At 36.8% G+C, this 19,959-nt stretch overlaps 2 protein-coding genes across 3 annotated transcripts in view; one reads left to right on the forward strand and one right to left on the reverse strand.

Annotated features, from left to right (window-relative positions):
* Positions 1-14,492, reverse strand: part of LOC306968172 (integral membrane protein 2B-like) — a 31,820-nt gene extending 17,328 nt beyond the window's left edge. For both annotated transcript variants that reach the window (XM_079563489.1, XM_079563490.1), the window contains exon 1: positions 14,263-14,492. In XM_079563489.1, the coding sequence (XP_079419615.1) occupies positions 14,263-14,352 (90 nt within the window). In that variant the 5' untranslated portion in view covers positions 14,353-14,492. The remainder of the gene's footprint in view (positions 1-14,262) is intronic.
* med4 (mediator complex subunit 4) overlaps positions 1-19,959 on the forward strand; it is a 117,076-nt gene that overhangs the window by 79,719 nt on the left and 17,398 nt on the right. The gene's annotated exons all lie outside the window — the stretch shown is intronic.

Raw genomic sequence — 19,959 nt, forward strand, 5'->3', positions numbered from 1 at the left:
TCGTTAAATGTCTTTAACCTCTTAACCCCCGCCTTAACTGGGCACATTTTCTCCCAGATCTTTACCCAAATCTAAAAGCTTCTCGACTGGAAAACAACAGTGCAAAGCCTCATTTGAAAGCTAAGGCCTACAAACGTGATCGTAGCTTTGTTGTCACATTGTTGTTGAGTTTTTGTCATGTTTCTGTTGTGTTTTCACTTTTTTGTCACTTTTTTGTCGCTCTTTAGTTGCTTTTTTGTTGCATTTTCATCCTCGTTCTCGTCGCTATTTTGATGCTTTTTTTTTAGATTTGGGTAAGGCCAAATGTGCTCGGTTCAGGTGGGGCATAAGAGGTTAAATAAAGCATTAAAGGGATAGTTCAGGATTTCTGACATGGGGCCTCATTTCCTTGTTATCCAGAGTGTTGTTGATTTCTGGAGATTATTTTTTAATTCATGCAGTTCTTATATTTGAAGAGTTTAGTGGTGCTAGGCTAGTGCTAGGCTAATGCTAGGCTAGTGCATGTCTATGGTAACTAGTAGCCTGCATTTAAAACCTCTTCATAATCCTGGGCTCGTCCTCCAAACGTTGCCATGTCTGATTTGTAGAAGCTCCTTTGTGAATTCCACGTGTAGTGATGCGGCCGCAGGTAAACAAACTACTGTAGATCCGGTCAGCGAGCAGATCACTCCGCCGCCGCGTCGCTACAACCAGGAAGCTGCTCAAATGTAAGTTCTTTTAGATGCAAAAAGGTTTGACTCTACGGACACAGACATGTATATGGTTAGTCTGGTGTTATCAGTGATTTGCCTCAGGTGCTCTGTGGAGCGGGTCACACTGTTTTTAATGCAGGCTAGCTGATACCATAGACATGCACTAGCCTCGCACTAGCCTAGCACCACGAAACTCTTCAAATATAAGAACTGCATGAATTAAAACACTCTGGATAACGAGGAAATGAGGCCCTATGTCAAACATCCTGAAATATCCCTTTAAATTGCTTGAAAATAATATTGTTTTACACCATGAGTTCATCATGAATACTGAAATTATGCTCCAAAACAAATTTAATTGCAAAGAAAGTGTCACACAAATCATTGAGCTTGTCCGTCTACTTTTCTTCTGATCCAAATGTCCTTCATTCATCTGTTTTGTTGTATTTGAGTTTCAAACCCTGTTATGACTTTGTTTCTGGAGTCGTATTTTACTACATTCATGCGGTTTTGAGTAATCCTCAAGCAAAGAGGTTAAATTCAGCTGTTTCTTCTTCTACGGTTTCTGCGCTTCGTTCTGTAGCTTCACTTCCTGGATACAATTATGTCATTGTTACAACCTAAATACTGTCCTCTACATTTTTAAAGCCCATAATCCAACATTATATCGGCTCAAAGTGCGTCTGACAAACCCTGAAGCTGGAAACCACACCGCAAATCAAAACTGTGATTCCATGTTATCAATGCTGAGGCACCTTTTTATTTAATTTTTTTTTAATTTTTGTGACATTTTTGTTGAATTTTTGTCACATTTTTGTTGAATTTTTGTCACATTTTTGTTGAATTTTTGTCACATTTTTGTTGAATTTTTGTCACATTTTTGTTGAATTTTTGTCACATTTTTGTTGAATTTTCGTCACATTTTTGTTGAATTTTTGTTACATTTTTGTTGAATTTTTGTCACTTTTTTGTTGAGTTTTTGTCGTTTTTTGAAACTGAAAGCTAGTTTTCTGTAAGTTATTCCATGTTATCAATGCTGAGGCACCTTTTTATTTAATTTTTTTTTAATTTTTGTGACATTTTTGTTGAATTTTTGTCACATTTTTGTTGAATTTTTGTCACATTTTTGTTGAATTTTTGTCACATTTTTGTTGAATTTTTGTCACATTTTTGTTGAATTTTTGTCACATTTTTGTTGAATTTTCGTCACATTTTTGTTGAATTTTTGTTACATTTTTGTTGAATTTTTGTCACTTTTTTGTTGAGTTTTTGTCGTTTTTTGAAACTGAAAGCTAGTTTTCTGTAAGTTATTCCATGTTATCAATGCTGAGGCACCAAAATAACCTACAGTTCGTGCCCTAAATGAGACATTAAAGCGTGAGCCCTGGAACACGAACCAAAGGCTCCAAAGGCTCAAAGCTGCTGAGTTGTAACTTCAGCTAATGTAGTAAATAGTGGAGCAAAGCTTAATGCAGTAATCTCAGTCTGAAGGAGGACTTTGTTCAGATTAGTCTAATCCCGTCTTTAGGAGGAGGCAGTGGTCAGCAGGGGGCGCCGGGCAGCGAGGGCCGGGTAGAAACACAGACTTTCAAACAGACTCTGGTGCCCTGGGTTTGACCCGTCCTCCAATGTTTCTGGGGTTAAACCTGTCAAAGGGATGAATAATTCCTTTAAGGGATATTTCAGGTTTTGGGACGTAGGGCCTCATTTCCTGATTTCTGGAGATATTTTTGTTGTAATTCATGCAAATTATTTTGGTGCCTCAGCATTGATAGCATGTGTTAGAGGATAACATGAAATGGCTCTTTATCACACTGGGTCAGGCTGTACAGTCGTACTCTCTCTGTCCTTGACTGTGGGGCTCTGACTCTTGTGTCTCAGTCTGACGCTCTGAGAGGGTTTTTATCCCTCTTCTGTAGAAGCAAAGACAGACTTGAACGGCAGGACTAGCGCAATGTCTCAAGTTCATGTCTCCGGGTCTCGTACCGATGGTAAATAAACTTCTCCTGCGTAAAACATCCAGACTGCTGCCTGTTCTTCATCTACCCTCTGGAACACCATTGTTATTTCTCTAACAGCATGGAATCACAGTTTTGATTTGCGGTGTGGTTTACAGCTTCAGTACGGCTTGTCAGACGCACTTTGAGCCGATATAATGTTGGATTATGGGCTTTAAAAATGTAGGACAGTATTTAAGTTGTAACGATGACGTAATTGTATCCAGGAAGTGAAGCTACAGAACGAAGCGCAGAAACCGTAGAAGAAGAAACAGCTGAATTTAACCACTTTGCTTGAGGATTACTCAAAACTGCATGAATGTAGTGAAATACGACTCCAGAAACAAAGTTATAACAGGGTTTAAAACTCAAATACAACAAAACAGATGAATGAAGGACATTTCAGAAGAAAAGTAGACGGACGAGCTCTGAGCAAAGGTTGGTGTAAATCTGCAACACTCTGAATAACGAGGAAATGAGGCCCTAAGTCAAAATCCTGAAAGATCCCTTTAATATGTGCGTAATAATGTGTGGCAGGTTTGTGAATCAATCACTTCCAAACAATGATCAGGGAAACATTTGGACATTTTCTGTTTGTCGTCAAAATGGCGTCTCTCCTGTTGTCGAATGACTTTCTATAATGTTGTGAGTCGCACAACCTTTTTAACCTCTTACCCCCCGCCCAAACCACATGCCTTCTGTCCTCTGTGGTCATGACACAGGTCTGTGTAACACCTCATTTGAAAGCTAAGACCCACAATACTGATCTTTTTCCTCGCGTTGTTGCTGTGTTGTGTCACCTTTTGTATGTTTTTTTTTGTTTTGTTTTTCTTCATTTCTGTCACTCTTTGGTTGAGTTTTTGTTGAATTTTTGTTGAATTTTTATAGAATTTTTGTCACATTTTTGTCACATTTTTGTTGAATTTTTGTCACATTTTTGTCACATTTTTGTTGAATTTTTGTCACATTTTTGTCACATTTTTGTCACTTTTTGTTGAATTTTTTTTTCACTTTTTGTTGAATTTTTGTCACATTTTTATTGAATTTTTGTCACATTTTTATTGAATTTTTGTCACATTTTTATTGAATTTTTGTCACATTTTCGTCACATTTTTGTCACATTTTCGTCACATTTTTGTCACATTTTTGTCACATTTTTATTGAATTTTTGTCACATTTTTATTGAATTTTTGTCACATTTTTGTTGAATTTTTGTCACATTTTTGTTGAATTTTTGTCACATTTTTATTGAATTTTTGTCACATTTTTGTTGAATTTTTGTCATATTTTTATTGAATTTTTGTCACATTTTTGTTGAATTTTTGTCACATTTTTGTCACATTTTTATTGAATTTTTGTCACATTTTTATTGAATTTTTGTCACATTTTTGTTGAAATTTTGTCACATTTTTATTGAATTTTTGTCACATTTTCGTCACATTTTTGTCACATTTTTATTGAATTTTTGTCACATTTTTATTGAATTTTTGTCACATTTTTGTTGAATTTTTGTCACATTTTTATTGAATTTGTCACATTTTTGTTGAATTTTTGTCACATTTTTGTTGAATTTTTGTCACATTTTTATTGAATTTGTCACATTTTTGTTGAATTTTTGTCACATTTTTGTTGAATTTTTGTCACATTTTTATTGAATTTTTGTCACATTTTTGTTGAATTTTTGTCACATTTTTATTGAATTTTTGTCACATTTTCGTCACATTTTTGTTGAATTTTTGTCACATTTTTGTTGAATTTTTGTAACATTTTTATTGAGTTTTTGTCACATTTTTGTTTTGTTTTGTTTTGTTTTGTTTGTCAAAAAGCAGCTTTTTGATTGGGGTAAAGCCAAACTGGAGAAAATGGGATCCGTTCAGGTGGGAGTTAAGAGGTTAAGCCAAACCTGTATCTTCTATGAACGTATGGAGTAAAAACAAGTCATTATTTTAAATGTAATGCAACACATCGACAAGTTCGGCTTTAATACAGTGAAATTCACACATCGTTATGGTTTCCGTTCAAGTCTGACACACAGTAACCACAAGGTCGCAGAGGAAGCACAAAACCGCTGATCCTCCTTTGCTTTTGTAACGTTTTGTGGCATCGACAGTTGTTTTTATCAGCAGTGGCAGATCACACTAACCGATCAGCAATGCAAAACACACGGCCTTTTTTAGCTTGATCTGGAACAAACATTCTGCTGAAGTGAAACCAAAAGTGTCTCCGAACTGCTCTCCCAGAGTCTGTCGTAACGTCTGTCGTAACGTCTGTCTTATCAGAGCGAGTGGGCGTTTTCACCGACGGGACAATCGGGAAGGTCATGAAGTTCACAGGAAAATCCCCTCGATCGAGTTACGAGAAACGCCACACGGAGCGAAGGCTGTTCAAGCCCTGATCGCAGAGCCCGGAAAAACAAAACTCAGAGGAACAGAAAGACCTGCTGCTGGTTTGATACGGTCAAAGCCCAGTGGTTTCGCTCGGATCATTTCTCTCCTTCATTTTGAAGGACAGGGTTGAAAAAAATCCGTCATGAGCTATTTTTATCCTTCATGAATTACTCCATAAGCATGTATATATATATAGGCTGCACATTATTTATGTTAGTAAAAAGTAAAATGTAGTAAAAATGTGAGATTGCAGGATAAATGGAGCTAAACTAGAGTTAAAAACAGTGCTCAAGACAGAGCGAATCTAAACAAGACTTAAAAACGCATAAAACTGAAAGTATTTTATCTACACTCTCGCTTCTTACTGTAATTGATTAATTCTATGTTGATGTTTTTATTGATTGTATTAGTTTTCTTATATTTATGCAACTGTGAAGCACTTTGAATTGCCTTGTGTATGAATTGTGCTCTACAAATAAACTTGCCTTGCCTAAACTAAACCTGATCTGAACAGTCACAGTACATTTTGCAACAGAAATGTGAATAAACTGGTGTGTAAAAGTCTCAGAGGAGACGACTTTCAGAGTCACCTGATCATCAACATCAAGGTCAGATTACGCTCAGACAAATGTAAAGCTTATTATTTGCATTTGTCAATTTTAACGTAACGTAAGAGACGGTGGGTGAACGGGACAATGTTTACCAGTTCCATAACTGCACAAGAGAGAGAGAGGGGGGACATAGATGAGCTCGTGGGAAGGATCTTATTAGTCTTTAACCGCGTTTGCATCGTGGTTTTCTTCCCCGTGTTGTTGTTAGCGCCCGGTGTCAGGAAAGTTAGCGAGCGAGGCAGTGATACAACCTGTGAGAGCTCATCCAAGACAAGACGCGCTGTGAAACTTTAGAGAGAGCGAGGGCCCCGAGCGCTCTGAAAAACTGCAGAGCTGCGTCTTTATTTTCAATCCTTCAAAATGACGGACGGCCTTTGAAATTATCCGTCAAAGTGAAAAATATTCCGTAAATGACAGAGAATTTTCGGTTAATGTGACGTCTGATCCGGCCTCTTCTGCCTCTGACCAGTGTGGGAGTTGGCAGCCCTCTTAGTTTTAGACTTTTCCCCCTCGCTTAAAGGTTTGTTACTGTCTGCACGTTGGTTCATCAGCATCACACTGCTACTACGTTTAATTACAGAAAAACACTGCCCTGAAAAGACAGATAAAAGTCCCCGCGACGCAGCTCCACTTTCTGTCTCATCAACGGAAACTCGTCAACTTCTCGTCACGTGTGTTTCTTTCTCGTTCAAATTGCCCACATTTGAACAATAAACTCATCCACTTTCAAAAACGTGACTGAAATAAGTCCGGGATGGATCACACAGAGTCTAAACCCTTTACAATCTGCTTTATGGAACCTCAGACCTTTCATCTGCTGCAGCTGAACCTGAGCTCAGAGGCTCCACCATTCTGAAGAACATCTATATCGCTCAGATGCCAGAGGAGAAAACCCGGACCTCGGCCTCTTCAGGTTTGATTGAGGTCATCATGAGTCTGTCCCTTCTTTTAAAGCTGGGGTGCCTGATTGTGTTGTTGTAGGAAACATTTATCTGTTGCCACCTCAGAGTAGACTGTAAACAGAGCAAAACACCACTATAGCCTCAAGGAAAGAACTATGGCTTCAGGGCCACCATAACCCTGGGACGACGAGCCAAGATCCAAATACAACTGTCATTTGTCATGTATTGTGTAAAATATCAACCATTTTTTTATTGAACAGTGCTTTTAAGAGATGAAAACAACCCAATCATTTTAATTTGAACAGACTCTGTGTGTTTCCATGCAGGTTCAGATGGAAAAGAAAGAAAGAAAGAAAGAAAGAAAGAAAGAAAGAAAGAAAGAAAGAAAGAAAGAAAGAAAGAAAGAAAGAAAGAAAGAAAGAAAGAAAGAAAGAAAGAAAGAAAGAAAGAAAGAAAGAAAGAAAGAAAGAAAGAAAGAAAGAAAGAAAGAAAGAAAAAAGGTTCCTATAGACCCACTGAAAATGGTTCCATGGCCCACTTTTGGGTCCTGACACTGTTTTACGTCACATAGGACCAGGCGGGACGTTTTGCCGGGACATTTTTAAAAAGACTGCATTTTTAGAGTACAACAGGATCTCTTATTTGCATAATAATATCACACAAAAGGTTCCCCTGAAGTAGAATCTAAATGAGTCCAATAACAATACACTGCAACGGGTGTGAAACGTGCAAATAATTCATTTTCTTTAATAATTTGGATGTGCAAGAGGATAGTGAGAGCTAGAAACGAGTTTGGGCCCAAAATAATGAGTCCACGATTTGAATGGGCAACAGAAGAGACACACGGCTATAATGACTATAATGATTACGGCGTCACAGGCGGGTCTGTTTGGGGCTGGGACCCAAAGATAACCCTTTGGACCGACATCAGGCCGGGTGTGATATCTGAAGGCTGGGAGTTAAGGGGTTAAGTTAACAAAAAAGAAACAGGTCATCTCAAGCTGATTTAAAACAATAATAATAATCTATTCTTAAACTGAGCACTTTATTTTGTTTTCTCTTTATACTAGTCTCCACATTTGATATTCTGAGATTATGAGTGATTACAAAGAAATGTCCAACCCGTCACACAGTTCAGCTGTAGACCAGTGGTTCCCAACCCATTCCAAAAACTATGGCCACTACAAATGTGTAAAATAATGAATGCTAAAAATTTTTTCAAACAAACAGCAATTGGAGTGTTTGATGCACCCCGTGCTCCTTTCTTATAAACTACAACGACAATATGTTCGCTAAAAGGGAATAGAATTCAAGAGACAGTGGAAGAATGATGGAAAAATATTAGGGGTTCAGCTCTAACGCTTTGGTTCACGGTGCAGGACCCGTGGTTTGGTGCATCACGGTAGTTTACAATAAAAAAAATAATGAGTAGGTTTTGAACTGAAATAGCCTAATGATTGTTATTAGACAGTATTTATAACCTTACAATAAAATTGGCAATGCGTTCAAAGCTGCTTTAGAATAAAATGTACCTCTGGGCTCACAATACGTGAAAGCAAAATAGAAACAAATGGTACAGCAGCAACGTAAAAAAAAAAAAAAGGAAAAAACAACGCAGTGCAGGCCACGCGCTCGTGAAGTTGTAGTTTCATTTTCGCTTTTACGCACACGGAGGATAAATCAGTCGGAGCAGCGCGTGTGATTAGAGGCTCGTGTTTGAGCAGGTTTTGGGCACACACACATACGCACACATACACGCACGCACACGCACGAACACACACACATACGCACACACATACACGCACGCACACGCACGCACACGCACACACACACACGCACGCGCACACACATACACACACGCACGCACACACACATACACACACACACACACACACACACACACACACAAATACATACACACACACACGCACACACACACACACACCCACACACACACACACACACACACACACATACACACACACACACACAAATACATACACACACACACGCACACACACACACGCACACACACAAACACGCCCACACACATACATACACACACGCACACACACGCACGAACACACACACACACACACGCACACATCGCCCTGTTTGGATGCGCGCGCACACATACATACACACACGCACGAACACTCACGCACACACGCACACGCACACACACACACACATCGCCCTGTTTGGATGCGCGCACACGCACGGCAGTCGGATCTCGTGCACTCGCGTTTTTGTGACGGCGGGTTGTCCTGGGACAGCAGCAGCACCTGGTCCATATGAACCCGTGGCCAATGCCCGCGGCCGGTGGGACCGTCACGTGGGGGCCGCGGATGTAATAATAATAATAAGAGTAATAAAGCATTATAGCGCTTTTCCAGACGCTCAAAGTCGCCTAACAATTTGGTGCATTATTCATGGACAGGCAACCAGTCTGCGCACATGAGCCCCCAACACCAACCACGCACACACTCAGTACTGTCGCCAGGCTTCCTGGTGTTCCCAAACCGTCTCCCATCCCAGTCCTAACCAGGCCCTTCCCTGCTTAGCTTCAAAGTCGGTATGGGAAATAAACATGGCGGCGCCCAGGCGGCGGCCATTGAGATTGCGTTTTCTATAATAGATATAAATATATAAATACTTTAAGATGTTTTTTTCTATTTAAATGTGCACCTTATGGATCTTTGTTATACAGTTTTTATGTTTGTATTGTGAGTTTTCAATAAATCTACTCACATTTGACTTTGACTTAACATTTCGTTTCTCAGCTCTCACTTTGCAGGAAAAATATTGGGATATAAATCGTATATCGATATTAAATCTAAATATATTGAGATATGACTTTTGGTCGACCCTCGTCTAACCCAGGTCTAAACACGTCTGACATCGTCGCCGACACTTTTGAGGAGCTTCAAGCAAAGACTTTCAAGCACAAAGTTCTGAAGAAAAATCCAAAACATTTTTAAAAATCCACACACGTTAAACCCGTCGCTTTGCTTAAACTCTGTGTATTTTGTTGTTAAACTGTTTGCTCAGGGGAAGTGAAGGAAGCGGCTCGTTTCCTGGTTCTGATCCTCGCAGAGTTTGTACAAAAAGCGGATCCGCAGATGTGGAAACGCTGCTGAACCCAGAGACGGGTCTTCGTAGGGATGAGTTCACGTTTCACAGCTTTTCAGGAGCAAAGTGAAGCAGCAGCAACAGAACTCAGAATAAAACATGCTTTACTTTTACCCACAAATGCTTCTACAAACTCATCAACAAAGGACAAAACTGATCTAACTCCACCACTGCTGAAACAAGGAACATATGTGATGTTTTGTCATATTTTGATAAAGTTAGTCCTGGACGTTGCAGCTGCTTCTTTTTCCCGACTAAACAAACATCACTTAATCGTGTTGTGGTTAAGTTTACAACATTTGCAGGAAACTTCAGCTTCTTAACTTCCTGTTATTTTAGGGAACTCTTATGCAAAGAACTAGTCTGTGTTGAAATGATTCTAAAGAAAAGCCTCGTCATGATGAAGTATTAGCAGATGATTTAACCTCTGACCCCCCACTTTAACAGAGTGCATTTTCTCCTGTCCGGCTTTACCCAAATCCAAAAGCTTCTCCCCTGGAGCTTAAATCTCAAGGCCAGTGTGGCGCCTCATTTGAAAGCTAATGCTCTCTTTTTTCTCACGTTGTCGCCGCTTTTTTACATCACCATTTTGAAGCGTTTTGGTCTTTTTCCGTTGCTTTTTTTGACTCTATTTTGTCAGGTTTTTGTGGCGTTTTCATCGTTCCTTAGTCGTGTTTTCAGGCACATTTTTGTCGCTCTGATTTGATTTATTGCTCCTTTATTTACACAGTTTGTCCTTTGAGACTCAGCGTCTCATTTACAAGAGAGAGACCGGCTCCAAACATATCAGTTATAAACTCCACAAACTAAACATACAATAGTTTTACTAAAGAACTCTCGTTAGGGCTGGAAAAAAGTCAATTTAATTTAAATTTGTTGGTCGGTCAAATCAATTCATATTTTCCCAAAATAAATATATATTTTTTTAGCTCTGAGAGGAAGAAGGTCCTGCTGAGCCGCCTGTGGATTTGTGTTGTTTTATTGCAGTATAAATCATGTGGATGTTTCACAGTCTTTTATTGCACAGAGACTCTCAGTTAGAAAAGGACGTTTGTCTTTGTAATGTTGTTCAAATCCAGGCTGAAAACAGTTCTTTTTACCGATGCATATGAATGAAAGTATTTTATCTGCACTCTCGCCTTTTACTGTAATTGATTAATTTTATGTTGATGTTTTTATTGATTCTATTTGTTTTCTTGTATTTATGCAGCTGTGAAGCACTTTGAAATGCCTTGTGTATGAACTGTGCTCTACAAATAAACTTGCCTTGTTTATGTTGATGCACTTTAATTAAATACAATAAATATTAGAGCTGGGATCAAATATCGGATCGGCCTTGAGTATCGTGCTACGTATCGGATCGTCCCAGCCCTAATAATTATATAAAACTGCTTTTACAGCTTTTACATTTGGGTAAAGTCGAACTGGAGAAAACGTGCTCGGTTCAGAATCAGAATCGTTTTTATTGCCGTCGTTTGTGAACAGATTCACAGACTGTTCTTGGTGAGACGTAAAACATTAAACATAAAAACACAGAACACAGAGTTTAGATTGTTTTAAAAAGATATAAAACTTTAAACTATCAGGCTTTAGGGGCACGAGGGGCAATATTAGAATAAATAAGATTAAAAAAAGAGGTAGAATCTGGTAAATTAACATAGAACAACGGGATTGGATTTACATATTGTGTGGGTGTATAAAGTGATATAAAGCAGTGTTAATTTTGACGACATATTTTATTTTAGTTTTAGTCTTTTGACTAAAATGTAATTTATTTTTAGTCAAGATTTAGTCCAAAAAAAACGTTTCAATTTTAGTCTAGTTTTAGTCGACATAATGTGTTGGACTTTGCATTGATAATATTGATTCTAATCATGTTTAATGTTGTTCCTCTGCTTCATGTTTCTGCTCCACATGAACAAAGCTCAGAGCTGATCCTTTAAACATGATCTGAGGCTCTTTCAGACGCTCAATACAAGTGTGGATGATTTTAGTCTCTCCAAAAAAATGACAAAAAAATTGGCCAAAAAATGACAAAAAATGACAAAAAAAATGACAAAAAAAAAAAAAAAAAAAAAAAAAAAATACAAAAAATGTGACAAAAAAATGTGACAAAAAAATGACACAAAAATGACTAAAAAATACAACAACAAAAATACAAAAAAAATACAAAAAAATTACTAAAACATGAAAAAAAATGACAAAAAATGACCAAGAAAAAGAAAAAAATACAAAAAATGTGACAAAAAAAGAAAATTTCATCCCCATTTTTACTCTAGTTTTAGTCGACTAAAATTGCAAGTAAATTTCAGACTAATTGAGTGGACTTTGCATTGATAATATTGATTCTAATCATATTTAATGTTGTTCCTCTGCTTCATGTTTCTGCTCCACATGAACAAAGCTCAGAGCTGATCCTTTAAACATGATCTGAGGCTCTTTCAGACGCTCAATACAAGTTTGGATGATTTTAGTTTCTCCTTTTCATTTTTATTTAGTCTGATTTTAGTCGACTCAAATATCTGGACATTTTAGTCACAGTTTTAGTCTCATGAGAAACTTTTAATTTAGTTTTAGTCCAATTTTAGTCACAAAAATATCACTTTGACTCAAATTAAGACTAAATATTTTAGTCGACGACATGAACCCTGATATAAAGTGATATAAAGTGGATCTAAGTGCCTTTACATTTGGGTAAAGCCAAACTGGGGCTAATGTGCTCGGTTGAGGTGGGGGTTAAGAGGTGAATTCACTGAATAACCTGTAGCTTAACAAAACAAACACAGCATTAGGACAGATGTATAAAGCAGAACCAGCCTCGCTCTGAGCCCAGGGTTAAAGGTCAGTGCTGGATGTTCTGCTCCGGAGGGACAGTCTGCTGTGAAAACCTGAGATATCAGGACACAAATGAAGGTCAGGGCCAGGGAGATGTTTAACCTCTTAACTCCCGCCTGAACCCAGAGGATCTTTTTCCTCACGTCATCACTTTTTTTTCCAACATTTTTTTGTTGGGTGTTCAACTCATTTTTGTCATTTTTTGTCACATTTTTGTCCTTTTTTGTCACATTTTTTGTCACATTTGTGTCATTTTTTCGTCACTTTTTTCGTCCATTTTTAATCCATTTTTTGTCACATTTTTGTCACATTTTTGACATTTTTCTGTCAATTTTTTATTAATTTAAAAAAAAAAAATGGTAATTTTTTTGTCAATTTTTTGTCAATTTCTTGTGACATTTTTGCCACTTTCTCACACATTTTTCATCACTTTTTTTGTCACATTTTTTGTCACATTTGTGTCATTTTTTCGTCACTTTTTTCGTCCATTTTTAATCCATTTTTGTCACATTTTTGACATTTTTCTGTCAATTTTTTATTAATTTTTTTAAAAAAAATTGTCATTTTTTCGTCCATTTTTTGTCAATTTTTTGTGACATTTTTGCCACTTTTTCATAAATTTTTCGTCGCTTTTTTGTCACATTTTTTGTCACATTTGTGTCATTTTTTTGACATTTTTCTGTCAATTTTTTATTAATTTTTTAATTTTTTTTGGTCATTTTTTCGTCACTTTTTTCGTCCATTTTTAATCAATTTTTTGTCACATTTTTGTCACATTTTTGACATTTTTCTGTCAATTTTTTATTTATTTTTTTATTTTTTTTGGTCATTTTTTCGTCCATTTTTTGTCCATTTCTTGTGACATTTTTGCCACTTTCTCACACATTTTTCATCACTTTTTGTCAATGTTTTCTCACTTTTTTGTCACATCCATCATTGTTTTGTTGCTATTTTCACACCTTTTTTGGACTTGGGGTAAAGCCAAACTGTAGAAAACGTGCTCGGTTCAGGCGGGAGTTAAGGGGTTAAACCTTAAGGATTAGGATTATTTGCATTTTTAGACAAACCAACTCATAAATCTATACAAACTCACAGCAGACGGTCCAGCACTAACCAGGGTGAGAAGCTCCGTCAGCCTGATCCGCGTCCATGTTATCTCTTCCGCCACAATGACGCACTTATACTTCTGCACACGCACGTAAACACACAAACTACACCGCCACGAGCCTTCACAAACACACAACACCACAACACAAGCCTTCACAAACACACAATATCACAAAACAAGGCTAAAATAACGTGTTTTAAAGCTGTCGTCGTGTCGTAACTGAAAGGTGCGCGTGACTTTTGTTTGTAACGTCGAAGCTCCTGCAAAAAAGCGACATAAAAACGGCTAAACGTGAACTAAAACTCACAACAATGGCTTATTCCGTGACTTTAAGGCCTTACGCGGTCACAACACGGTTAAAAAGTGCCCTGAACACACGCCCGAAACAGGAATCGCGATAATCAAACAGACGGTTTTGCGTAAACAAAGGCGGAAAGTGCTGAAAGAAGCGGTTTTAACGAAGGGAAAAGGAGATAAAGTGACGGTAAATGTGTAATAACGAGTCTGAGCGTCACGGCTGATCAAACCGGGAATGTTTTGACTCGTAAACCAGCGCTTTGGCCATTTTTTTTTTTTTTTTTTCCAAACTACTTACTACTTTGTCCTCCTCTTCCTCCGGGATGAGACTCTCCGCGTCCTTTTTGGCGTCTTTCTGGGCCAGAGCGGAGTTAAAAGACACTTTGACCATCCTGGAGGGTCGACGTCCAAACAACAGAAGATAGAGCGAGGTGATCCCCGAAAAAAGAGCAAAAATCGGTGGGAAATTCGCTTCAAAGTCAGAAACACGTCCGTGAGGGATCAAGGCGACCGGGAGGACTGCGGACCCACTTCCGGGTTTCACATTAAAACTGCACGAGCACTTCCGGTATATACATAATAATAATAATGATAAATGTAGGTTTTTGTTTACTTTACTTTTTATCATTCTTTTCATATTTTTTATTAAAAGGCCAGACAGATTAACAATCAACATTAGATATATGAATAAAAATAATAATAAAAAAAATAAATTATAAAAGAAATAAAATTAAAATGAGAAAAATTAAAATAATAAGAACAAAAATACAAAAACAAATGAAAAATAAAAGAAAGTAAAAGAAACTTAAAATAAAATAAATAATAATGTATTTAATTTAATATACTTTGCATTCATACGCTAGCTTTAATACTTTTATTTTTTAATATTTTAATTGTTACTACTGACTTTTTTTTTTTAATTTATTTTTATTATTATTCATTCAACATAAAAGCACAAGATGCACTTACAGATAGTGCACCAACCCAAAAACCCTCCCTCCCTCCCTCGCTCCCCATTCACACTCATTCACACCAAAGGGCTGTTACTACAGTATCAATACTCAGGCTCCCACAGTAAACATCACTGCAGTCTGCAAAGAAACAAAGTTTGTGGCACAGGAACTGTGTGTGTTGCTGGTCCATTGACAGCACCATTTTCAATAACTACAAATTCATGCATAATTGTTTTAATTTTAGTTTAGGAACTTTTTTTTTCTATTTTTTTCTTTTTTTCACACAAAAAAAAAAAGGACATTATCTTCACCAGACCAGGTCTATAGGGTTCTTAAAACCAGGTCCAGTCCAGATCATGTCCAGGTCGGGCTCAGCAACACACACTGTTATTTATATGTTCACTCACATTAGGAAAACAACTGATTTCATAGAATCTAATCAAAAATGACACTTTCAAAATAAGCATTTGAGATCATCCCATCTATTTTTTACTACTGACTTTAGCAATGCAAATATAATGTACCTTGCTTGTATTTGTTCATTGCAATAAGAAGAAAATAATAATCATAAACAATACACGCAATAAATTTGTAAATGTTTAGAAAAATTGATTTTTCTTTAGGCTTTGTTCCTCAATGTTTCATGAATAAATAAACACATACTTTTTTCTTTCTTGTCTAAAAAAATCTAAGCTAAATAAAAATCATTATTTTAATATGGACTTAAAAAATTCCAGCGCCTGCCCCGGTGGACTGTGTGTTTCCCATGTCTTGATGTTTTTATTATGTGCTTTGCCTTAACTTAACCTGATTGTAATTTCGCATATTTTCTTTTGTAAGGCGCATTGAGTTGCCTTGTGTACGAAATGCGCGGTATAAATAAAGTTGCCTTGCCTTAAAGAGGGGGTATTATGCTTTTTTCAGCCACATAGCACCAGTCTATTAGTTTATTTTAGTTTATTTGTTCATTTGAGCAGTTAAAATTCTGCTCAAAAGGAGTGGGCCGAAGCAAAAGCTTATAGACGCCCACCCCGAAATCATTACAATAAAAGTGTATATCACAACAATAGTACCAAAGAACATATTACAAGGTACTAGAGCCTTGGAACACAGCATGCACACACATGAACACAATGTACCCGTCTGTGATTTAACACATTATAATACAATGATACATTTAGCAACATCATAATTGGACTTGCCTCCTTAGCAAGGAACATGTTACATTTCAAAGCGGACCACCCTTACAAAGCACTTTAAGGGAATGTTCATGTAATAAACAGAATTTAGCGGAAGAGAAGAGCAGCACAACTACAACAACAGTCTCGTTACATATACAATGTTTGGTACAAAGCAAGTTACAAACGGCGAACGATTGTCAGTCGAATGGTTATCAATGTTATCAATCAATACCAATGAATTATGTAATATGTAGTAAGTATTTAAGCCCTGCATAGTGTAGTGCGTTAAAAAGCCAGGGTGTCGAGCGGGCTAGTTGAAGAGGGCGTTAGCTCCCCATCAACAAACCCCCACCCAGCTGCCCTAACATCTGTTTTTTTTTTTTTTTTTAAGAAGATGTTCCTGTACTGTGAGGTGCATTAAAAGACGAGGTTCATGAGCCCGTTGGGAGGGGCCTCTCAGCAGATTTGTAGCTCGCCTGCCCTACTTCTCTATTTGCAATTATAAACAATAGAATGACAACCGTTCAGAGCAGCAAATTGATCCTACTGCTCCCCCTAGTGTCAACTTGTTTCTTCTTCTCTGTACTTTTCAAAAATCTTTTGTTTGTATTTGTATTTGAACAGGTTAAGGTTTGGACATCGTTTCATCTCCATCTCCAATTTATTCCACAATTGTACACCATTAACTGTCAGGCTGAAACTTTTCAAAGTGGAGCTATGACTCTGAGTCCTAAAGTTTAATTCATCCCGTAATTCATAACGACCAGTACGTTCTTGGAACCTTCTTTGTATTTGGTTTGGTAACAGTTTATATCTAGCTTTGTATAACATCTGTACAGTTTGGAACTCAACAATGTCGCAGAACTTCATGATCTTTGATTTGAAAAATAGTGGATTTGTGTGGTCTAAAAACCCAACTTTATGAATTAATCTGACAGCTCTTTTTTGCAGCAATACTATTGGTTTAACTGTGTTTTTATAGGTACTACCCCAAACCACAGTACAATAGTATAAATAGGGCAAAATCAGTGAAGAGTATAGGGTATGTAGAGCTTTGACGTTTAAAATGTGCTTTGCTTTTGCTATTACTGCAATGCTTCTTGATATTTTAGTAGATATATATGTAATGTGTGATTTCCAAGTGATTCTGTCATCTATAATGACTCCAAGAAATTTGATTTCGTGCACCCGCTCTATAACAACACCCTCTATCTGAATTGCCTCCTGAGCATTAGAATCACAGTTGCCAAATATCATCATTTTGCTTTTACTCAGATTTAGTGACAATTTGTTTTGTTTGAACCACTTATTGACACTCTTGAGTTCCAAGTTAACAATCTGACACAGTTGCTTTAAGTTGTCTCCTGAAGCAAAAATATTTGTATCGTCTGCAAACAAGATAAATCTAAGAATTTGAGATGTTTTACAAATTTCGTTTATGTACATGTTAAACAATTTTGGGCCCAGAATGGAACCTTGAGGTAAACCACACACAATTTCTCGACAACTCGACTGGTATTCACCTATTTTCACACATTGTTTTCTATTTTTCAAGTAACTGGTGACCCACTGTAGAGCTACCCCCCTAATCCCATAATGTTCTAGTTTATCAATTAATATATCGTAGTTTATTGTATCAAACGCTTTACTTAGGTCAATAAATAACCCTATTGCATATTTCTTGTTATCTATAGCATTAGTTATTTCATCAATTGTATCAAAGAGTGCGTGCGAAGTTGAATGATTATTCCTAAAACCAAACTGATTCTCAGAGAGCAAGTTATTTCTTTCAATAAAGCTGTCGAGTCTAGAATTAAAAACCTTCTCTAAGATTTTTGAGAATTGCGGTAAAAGGGAAACAGGCCTGTAGTTTGTAAAGAGATGTTTATCTCCAGCTTTGAACAGAGGAATCACTTTTGCTACTTTCATACTGTCAGGAAATTGTCCAGTTTGTAACGATAAGTTACAGATGTGTGTTAACGGCTTAGAGATACTTTCAATGACAGATTTTAAGGTCTTCATATCCATATCATAGTAATCTGTTGAAGTTTTATTTTTACACCCTCTAACAATATCCAATATTTCATTTTCCTTCACAGGATTTAGGAACAGGGACATAGGATTTCTGTCTATCAGTTCACAGTTGTACTTCTCAACGTTTGCAATTTTTGCAGCAAGGTTCGGTCCAACATTGACGAAGAATTTATTAAATGTATCGACTACTTCATTCATATTATTTATAGTTCTATCCTCATCTTTGAAATGTTGTGGATAATTAATCATTCTTGGTTTGTTTCTAATTATACAATTTAAGATATTCCATAAGCCTTTAATATTATTCTTATTGTTATCTAATAACTTATTATAATACTCTTGTTTACATTTTCTAACAATACTTATCAATTTATTTTTATATTTCTTATATTTATCCTCAGCTTCTTTTGTTCTGTTTTTTATAAAGTTTTGTAAAGAGAATTTTTTTTCTTGCATGCATTTAGCAATCCCTTAGACATCCATGGATTATCCTTACACTTCCTGTTTTTACAGTATTTCCTCATTGGGCAGTTTTTATCATACACTTTTTGAAATATTCGCGCAAACTCCTCGTAAGCTTTATTAGTGTCATTCTCTCTGTATATATGACTCCATTCCTGCTTTGATAGCTCCTTTTTAAGGGCATCAATAGTTTTCTTTGTTTTTACCCTTCTGAACCAATGCATGTTTCCTGGTTCATTTTTTTGGTGATTATTTTTGTACAATACAAAAACCGGCAGGTGATCACTGATATCATTTATCATTAAACCGCTGATAGTATTATTTTCTATTTCATTAGAAAGAACGTTGTCAATTAAAGTGGCACTGTGGGATGTAATTCTACTCGGTTTAGTTATTAGAGGAAACAAACCTATACTGAATAAAGTATTAATAAATTCGTCCGTCTTTTTATGATTGTTTGGATTTAACAGATCGATGTTAAGATCTCCCCCTACAAACATGACTTTCTGATTTGTGCTTGAAAAGTGCTCCTCCATCCAATTAGAAAAGACATCTATATCAGAGCTAGGAGCTCTATAAATACAACTTACAATAATATTTTTCTCTTTTTCCCTTGTAATTTCAACAGTAAGACATTCAAGAACATCATCCACCACCATAGTCTTATTTTCAATCACTTTGAAACTATAATTAGAGTCTACAAACATAGCTACACCCCCACCATGCTTGTTTCTTCTATTCATACTTATAAACTCATACCCTTCAATTGAAAACTCATTTTCTCTGTCAATTTGAATCCACGTTTCTGATATTAAAATTACGTTGAATGGCTTAGAAAATTGATTTAAATAGTTCTTAATGTGATCAAAATTTGCTAGAAGGCTACGACTATTGAAGTGGATAATAGAGAATGCATTAATGTTTTGGAATTTACGATTGTGAAGATCCTCTGTGTAATAATGACAGTCATTAACAGTTCTGGTGAAAAAGTTGTTTTCAGGGTCGATGTCATTCTCAGTGTTCTGTAGTTCATATTGCGGGTATTTAAAGTCCAGTTCGAATGCTTCTGTAATTCTCCTTATTGAATGATCTAAATCGGAACTTCCTATGCTAGATGTGTTAGAGGCCATTTGAAATGAAGTGCTCCAACATACCAGAATTGTGCAACAATCCTAATGGTGAATCGGTGTACTGCTCCGAGGGCGAATGACAAGTTTGTCGTGGCGCAGGAAGGCAATGTCCCCTCTCATGCGCGCCGCTTTCAAATCTGGCAGCAGTTCTTTCCTTTTCCTTCGGACAGCGTCTGTGTAGTCTTCGTTTATGTAGATGTTCGTTCCTTTCAGTGTTTTTGCGCGTTGGAGTATGGTG

Source organism: Gobius niger (assembly GCF_951799975.1).
Source record: "Gobius niger genome assembly, chromosome: 9".
NCBI classification, from domain to species: Eukaryota; Metazoa; Chordata; class Actinopteri; order Gobiiformes; family Gobiidae; genus Gobius; species Gobius niger.